Source organism: Propithecus coquereli, unplaced genomic scaffold (genome assembly GCF_000956105.1).
Source record: "Propithecus coquereli isolate 6110/MARCELLA unplaced genomic scaffold, Pcoq_1.0 Scaffold212, whole genome shotgun sequence".
Lineage (NCBI taxonomy): Eukaryota > Metazoa > Chordata > Mammalia > Primates > Indriidae > Propithecus > Propithecus coquereli.
In genome coordinates, this window is record NW_012146301.1 from 3,134,633 (window position 1) to 3,143,062 (window position 8,430).

Consider the following 8,430-nt stretch of genomic DNA (forward strand, 5'->3'; position numbering starts at 1 on the left):
TGTTGGCTGTGGGTTTGTTGTATATGGCTTTTATTATTTCAAGGTATGTTCCTTCTATGCCTAGTTTGTTCAGGTTTTTATCATGAAGGGATGCTGAATTTTATCAAATGCTTATTCTGAGTCCACTGAGATGATCATATGGTTTTGGTGCTTAATTCTATTTATGTGATATATCATATTTATTGATCTGCATATGTTGAACCATCATTGTATCCCTCATATAAAACCCATTTGATAATGGTGTATTATCTTTTTGATGTGCTGTTGGATTCAGTTTGGTGGAATTTTGTTGAGGATTTTTGTGTCTATGCTCATAAATATCAGAGTAGAATTAAATGAAATAGAGACAAAAATTACAAAGGACCAATGAAACAAAAACTTGGTTCTTCAAAAAGATAAACAAAATTGATACACCACTAGCTAGACTAACCAAGAAAAAAAGAGAAAAGATCCAAATAAACAAAATCAGTAATGAAAAATGAGGCATTGCAACTGATAACCACAGAAATACAAAAGATCATCAGAGACTATTATGAACACTGTATGCTCACAAACTAGAAAACCTAGAGGAAATGGATAAATTCCTAGAAACATATAACCTCCCAAGATTGAACCTGGAAAAAACAGAAATCCTCAACAGACCAATAATGAGTAGCAAGATTGAATCAGTAACAAAAAATCCTCCTCCTTTCCCCCAAAAAAGCCAAGACCAGACAGATTCACAATCAAATTCTACCAAACAAACAAAGAAGAACGAATAACAATCCTCCTTGAAACTGTTCCAAAAAATAGAGGAGGAGGAAATCCCCCCTAATTCATTCTATAAGGTCAGTATCATCCCCGATAACCAAAACCATGCAAGGATACAACAGAAGAATAAAACTACAGACCAATATCCCTGACAAACACAGACACGATTGTTGATTTTTAAAGTTTCTATTTTACTTTTGGATATATTATGTGGTTTTTCCTACAGACAATTTGTTCTAATGTGCTGTGCTTTGGCTAACACTGTAATTAACCAACCTACCTCATGCACTCAGCCACTGGATAATTAGGAAGATGTCCTCAAGAGAAGGGAAGGGAATGAGACCCCTGGAGGAGTCTCTGGAAAGAAATCTAGCATCGACTGTAATGTGTTTTTAATTCTCTTTTCTGATGATTCTCTATCAGGCAAGTACTATCCATCGGTGGCGCTTTATTTGGTTAGGAATGATAATGACTCCTTTTTGCAATTGTAATTTTTAAAAACGTTTCTTGTAAAATTTGATTATTTTCCAGGGATTTAACTTTTAATTACATTGATGTGCAAAGGAAAATCTACTTCTTCTAGTCACTTCACATGCTCAGGCTGTCACCATTGTCATCTGCTGAATAACTGATTAGGGGGCCTCAGAGCTGCTGAGCTGCTTTCATTAAGATGGTCAAAGTAATCAGGGAAAAAGGCACAATTGAGTAATTGGAGATCTGAAAATGTAATGCTACTTGATTACTGTTATGGCTGGAAAATGGCAAAGCTAGAGGGGCTAAGTCAGGGATGGATCTAAAAAGCAGCTTTGTCTTTTATACAGAAAATAATGTTACCAATTTCAAATGCATTATGTATAGTATAGCCTAACCTTTTAAAAAATGCTTTCTAAACCCAGGTGTTTCATTTTTGTGTATTATTTCATAGACACATGTGGGAGAAAAATACCATTTTTACTTATATATTGGATGTGAAAAAAATAAAGGCTTAAAAGAATAATTTGTCCAGTGTCATGCAGCTAGAAAGTGATGGAGCTCTGATGCAAAATCAGACCTGGACAGCAAGAAAAGTGCAGACTCTTAAGTGCAATGCTTTTTATACAGGCCTGCATCAAATATTTCTGAAAATACTCAAAAGTTTTGTTTTTTTTTTTGTAGTTCATTTAGTGGCAAAATCTAATCTGACCTAAGACTTAGGTATTCCCTTTATGTATCTTTCTTTGTCTGAAGGTTGATGTTTTGCTACTGAAATATTAACGTGTTGATTACAAGGTGATGATTCAGACAACTCCGGGGGGGTGGCATTACCCTTCTACTGTAGGACTATTTGGAAAATTCTGAACTCCAGAAACCATCTGGGTCAAAGAGGTTTTGGGTAAGGAATATAAAATCAGTGAGGAGAAATGAGAGGAAATGGTAAAAGATGAAGTTAAGATACGACATTAAGATAAAATGGGGTAGATAAAGAACAGAGTCAGGGTGGTTTTTCTCTTTTAGGATCCCCCATGCCTGGAACAATGGCTGACTCTTAGTGAGCCTTCAGTAATGTGCTGAATTAAACTGGACTGAAAGAGGAACCGTGATAAAAACAATCTCAGTGTTCCTGTGTGGGATAAGGGATATGGCCACCTGCTCTTTGTACGTACCCAGTGAGGGGGCAGTGAGCGGACAGGCCCAGAGGAGGTGAGCTTAATGACGTTGCTGTCATCCTTGCTTGTGTTCCTCCCTCTCTGGAGGAAGAGCTGACCCTCCAGGCCAACATCCTATGTGTGATCCTTCAGGCCCCACTGCAGGCAATGACCAGGCCTTGCCTGGCAGGCCTCCAGGGGGAAAGCCGCCCTCCACCTCCCAGAGCTGGTGCACAGCCAGGGCACTGCAGTCTTCTGGAGGGAGCTGCACTCAAGGACTCAGGCCCTCTCCCCGCCAGGCCAGCGGCTCACGGGTACAGCTGCAGTCTCAGCCCAGGTGCCTCCACTCAGAGGCCTCCTGCCTGGGGGCCCAGCCGAGGCACTTTTCTCCATTCTGCCTCAGGTGTTTCCCACTCCTAGCCCTTTGCCCCTTCTGTTCTCCCTCCCGGGGCCAAGAAAGGGACCAGGACGGCCCAGCAGTGGAAAGATCCCCCTTCCCGACACGTGCGCTGATCCCCTTGACTCCACCTCACTTCACCCAGGGGTGTGGGTGGGAAACGTGGAGTACTGGGAGTGATGCCCACTTTTGCCTCTTCATGCACTGTCACAGTAAGCAAATAATGGCTTGATTGTGACTTTCGGCTTGGCTTGTTGTCCTAAGGACCACCTCCACCCCTGGCAGCTCGACACCTGTCCCGATGTCCTGGCTACTGCCTCTTCCGCCTCCCCAGGGACCTTTGCCACGTCCTCTTGATCTCACACATCTCTGCCCTCACCCTGCACTTGCTCTCGCTCATCAGCATTTAACCATGATCACACTCTCATCCAACTTAAAAGTTCCTGGGCCTTATGTCCTCCTTTTACAATTGATTTAAGAATCAATGGTAAATTCTGCAACCTTTAAGAACAAGAAAATGGTCATCTCAGACCTTGGGCACATGCTGTTCCTGTGGCTGGGACACTGTTCCCTTACACCTCATTTGGCTGCTTCCAACTGTGCTTCAGCAGCCATCTGTTCCTACAGACCTTCCTGGGCTTTTCCGTTCTTGGTTACGAGCCTTCCCCCTGGGTTCCCAGAGCACTCGCGCCTGCCTTCACCAAGGCAGTTTTGCGTTATGTTATTTACTGGTTACTCCTCTCAACTGAGAATTTCTTGAGGACTGGGAACTTAGTTGTATTTATGTCCCCAGGATCATCAAAACTGCCTCTTTGTAGGCATACAACAAATGCTTGGCAATGTGTGAATGAAGACTCTGGGTTATAAAAGGATGAATGCCAACACTAGCAGCTAACGTAAAAATTTAGCACAAGATTTTAAAAATATAAACCAAGCTATATTCGTCTATCCATTAAAAGCAAAGACCCTTTTGCTGTCAAAGCTTAACTTTAAAAAATATATGCTGTTTTTACTCCAAGATTATTTTTTCCGTATAATAGACCTCACTATTTCAACTTATAGTGAACATATGTACACATATACATATATATATATTCTTTGTCTTGGTCATTATATTTTTTTATGTTTCTGAGTCCACATGGAGTTAAATTTCAGGATCCTTCTTGGGTAGGGGATGTACCTTCAACATGAGTTCTGTTTGGGGATCAATTGATTTTTAACTTCCTATTTAGCCTAAGAAAATTCTAACAAAAAAGCAGAGGTATGAACCAGATTATCTCCTAAAGACAGTCCAGATCTGAAGAGTCTATAAATTTTGTTATATTGAAAATCAAAAGATTCCTTCTAGATTGTGCCTGACATAAAAATATATGAACTATAAAACAGATTAAAAATGTTAACTCTCACAAACACAAACTTTATTTTAAAATTTTGCCATATTTTAATTTATAGGTGCTAAGAGCCCTAGCTTCCAGGTTTCAACATCTAATTCTATTAGATTATTTCTAGAACTTTAGAACTGATGTATCATCTCACAATGCTGAAAATATGCTCAAACACCTTCACCCTGTAGAAGAAATGGTTTTAAATATTAAAATTTAATTATCCAAAGTTATCAAAAATATGGCAATACTTCTGAATCATTGCTCATGTGGAATTACTTTGATGTTAATCGTTTTACTAAAATAAGAATAATGGATTAAACTGAGTGCATTTTAAAATTCTTACCCTTGGAAATGTCGTAAATCTGTCCAGTTCTTCCACAAAGCAGAACATCTGCAAGCTAATTGCTGACATAACAATCAAGAGGCTGGCAGTGAACACAACCAGACTTCCAAGCTTTTTTCCAGGACCAAATATCTTGTACACAAAGTCCTCTAATGCAGGTGAAATCTTAATCAGACGAACTACCCGAAGAACCTATCACGAGAGAGAAAAACATATACATGTGATAATTTATTTACACTGAATCTTAAATAAGTTCATATGAAAACATAATTTTTATAGTGCTGTATAAAAATCACACTTATCCATTTGAGCATTTAGTGACTAAAAACAACAACGTAATAAGTGAGCCATTGGTTTAGCTCAGTGCCTGCCCTATAGCAAGAACTCAATAAATCCCAAATGAACAGATGCAGGAAAATGGTTGTAACTAAGTGTTTTAACATATTATGTGATTACTCACATATATGTGAGTGTATATGAAACATAAATAAATTTCATGTTTAGACTTGAGTCTCATCCCCAGGATATCTCATTATATTCAAAATCCAAATATTCAAATACATTTCACTTAGGTTTCATCCTCACAATATCTCGTTATATATATGTAAATATTCCATTCTGGTCCTAAGCATTTTGGATAAGGGATACTCAACTGTATTAGTTATATTCATTGTCTCATAAAATAAACCTTTCCAGGTATGATTACACATTCATAAAAAATACCCAAAACTTCTATCAAGTAATCTTTACTTCTGGCTGAAACTACTATTCCAATATCCATTTTCTTACTTCTTCCTTTAAATAACAGAACGTCCCAAATTTTAGCCTACCAGGTGGCCATCTAGGGCAATAAACTACACTTTTCAGCCTCACTTGTAGCTAGGTGTCTCCGGTGAATTAGGGTCAGACCTATGGCACATGAAAGGAAGTGATCTGTACAACGTTTGGTACATTAAGTTAAACTTGCCCTGGGTACTCTTTTTATACCTTTCTCTGGCCTGCAAATGGAAATGATTGGAGTAGCCCCTTTGGATAAGAAATAGAAGCCTTGCATGGAATGTGACAGGTCCTATCCTACCCAACAGGTTGGCTTCCCTAACGACCAGGTGCAGCAGAGAAAGCTTTTTTCCCTGGGATGCCCACAAACTACTTCAGAAAAACAAACTTCTATCTTATAAAGCTTTATATTTTTGAATCTTCCTTATACTTGCCTAACTTATCTATACTCTCTCTCTCTCTATATATGTATACATATATATTATAAATAAATATATAAAATGTACATATATATAGATGTTTTGCATGTATATATTTGCAAAAAACCCACTGACCACTAATTAATAAATTCATTCACTCATTCATTTAACAAATACTGATTTATTATGTGCCAAACATTGTGTTAGACAAATATGATTCAATGACTACTATTACAGAGGGAGTATAATACAAAGACACAACTCTTAAGAGCATATTTGTATGATTAAAAGGTATAAATTAATGTATAATTAAAAGCTGAAATATACAGTATGGAAAAATACCACTTTTCATTAAGTCCAAGATGTCATCATTTTTTTATGTACCACTAAGAAATAAAAAATACTGCCAATTAAAGCAGAACATACCACTAATTATATGACAGATTCCAAATTTGGAGATATGAAAATAAGAAAATTTTGTTCTTGGCATAAATTAAATATGGTATGTACAACAGTAGTGCAAGATGGTTTGATATCAATAATAGGTTAAGTCTTCTGTGAAAGAGGAATGGTGTATTTGGAATACAGTAAGGAACAGGAAATGCATTTTAACAACTAGATATTTAATTTTTACATATACAAAATGACACATTTGCTTTTGCCTTTCCTTAGCTTCCTATTCTTCCTGATTTTCCTTTGGCACATCATGCCTACTGAACTCTTAGTCCCTGGGGTCCAGGAGGGACTCCCCAACTCCCATGATCTCAGCCTTGCCAGAGTATTCAGAGTCACCTGTGTCATCCTTGGGACTTTTGCTGAACACCTCTAATAAGAGGTGTCCTAATTTTTATCCCCAAAGGGCACTGCTGTAGGAACCGTGTAGCCTTGAGCTTCTGGAGCCATCTGTGCCACCACACGGAGAAAGCCCACTTTAGAATGAGAAGAAATACAAAGAAAGGTAGGGGAAGAAGTAGGCTGAGTCCCAGTAACACCAGTTTAGCCTCTGAATTTTGTATACGTGAAACCACATTTACTCTCCCCAGAGTTGGATCTAACAGGAAATATGGACGGTGAATCTTATCATTTCTATTAGCTACAGAACACAAACGGGACAGTTTGTATGAGCACGTCAAGTAAACTGGACAAATGACTGAAGAAGTTGTGAAAATGTATATTTCCTTAGTAGTAATTAAAAATCCTTAACGTAATGTGTAAAGAAGAAAATTTATGTGAGAAATCATGTTGTTACATTAAGCGTTGCGATTAAGCTGCTAGTTTTTCCTGCTGTAATTCTTAACACACATTCCCAAATCAGAACACAGTACACTCAGGCCATCTTTCCAAATAATAAGCAACCAGCTTTATCATAAGACTATTAAAATATTAACATCTATATTAATATTCAGAATAATAATCTGGAAAGACTTCACATTTTTACTAGGTTCGTCTATTCTCGAACATAAATGATTCGACTATCTAACTGTGAACAGCTGAATCCGGGCAAGTTTACAGGAACAATTTAACCAGCTTATAGCTCAAATTTCAGTACTGTGTGTTTTCTTCGCTTGTATTAAAATCAAATTTAAAAGATTGTCTAAGTAATTTTGAGTCCTATCCCAAATCCTAATAAAGACAGCCTATCCACATCTGTGCAATTCTGATAAATTAATATTTCATTAGCTTGAAGAAATAGAACTTAATACAACTCCCACATTGGATATTTGATTAGCATTTTCAAAGGGTTAAATGTGCAACCCTGGGAAGGAAAACTCCTTGTCAGTGACTCTAAATATGCCTTTTCATTTATTTGGGGATAAGTAGGCTTTTTACTTTGTCTACCCAATAAAGCCTTTTGATTTTGTGTTCCTATAGATACGAAATAAAGTAAACCATCCTCTCAAAGATAAGCACTTCAGAACATTTTGTGGTTATTTCCAAAGCAATTTTCCTGGTCACATTTCTGAGTCTGTCTCTTAAAGATTACTCTGTTGATTCATAGTGAGATGCTGTAGAAATTGCATGGCTAAGAATATGAACTCGGAAATTAAACTTCTTGGAAATAAATTTCAGCTCCACTGTTTGCTAGGTATGTGGTCTTCGGCAAGTCTTCAGATCTCTTGAGACCTCGACTTACACATATAGTCCTTATCTCACAAGGCTTATGAGAAACAAGTGAGACAGTGCACTCAGCACAGTGCCTGACATATAATAAATGCACAAAAAACAGCAGTCAACATTATCATGATGGTCCTTACATGAGGTCTGTAAGAACACAGCATTTTGTAAGATTTTACTATTTCCCATAGGACCATGTGCCCTGAATTCACTGTAGCCCAGGCACAATGGCCTTTGTGCTATTCCCCGAGCTTAACAATCATGCTCCCACCCCAGGACATGTGCACGGTGGTTCTCCCTCCCTGGAATGCTTCTCCTAGACCTCAAGGCTTTCTCCTTCACTGCATCTAGTCTCTGCTCAAATGTCACCTCTTCAGGGAGGGCTTCCATGAGCACCTTATCTAAAATAGCACCCCACCTCACAATCTCTATCCTTACCCTGCTTGCTTCTTCCTAAGAGCATTCCCAGTAATCCTGTTTGTATTCCACATTCCTTTGTGTACTTTTTGGTGAACTGTTTGCTCTCTAGAATTTAAGCTTAATAGTAAGGTGGGGACCTTCTCTGCCTTGTCCACTGCTCTGTCTTCAGTATCTGGAACAGTGCCTGGCCCATAATAGG

The 8,430-nt window shown here is 38.1% G+C and overlaps 1 protein-coding gene across 1 annotated transcript in view; it reads right to left on the reverse strand.

Annotated features, from left to right (window-relative positions):
• The window catches only part of NALCN (sodium leak channel, non selective), a 332,353-nt gene that overhangs the window by 146,752 nt on the left and 177,171 nt on the right, over positions 1-8,430 (reverse strand). Inside the window, exon 13 of the mRNA XM_012644439.1 lies at positions 4,501-4,692. Within this exon, the coding sequence (XP_012499893.1) occupies positions 4,501-4,692 (192 nt within the window). The remainder of the gene's footprint in view (positions 1-4,500; positions 4,693-8,430) is intronic.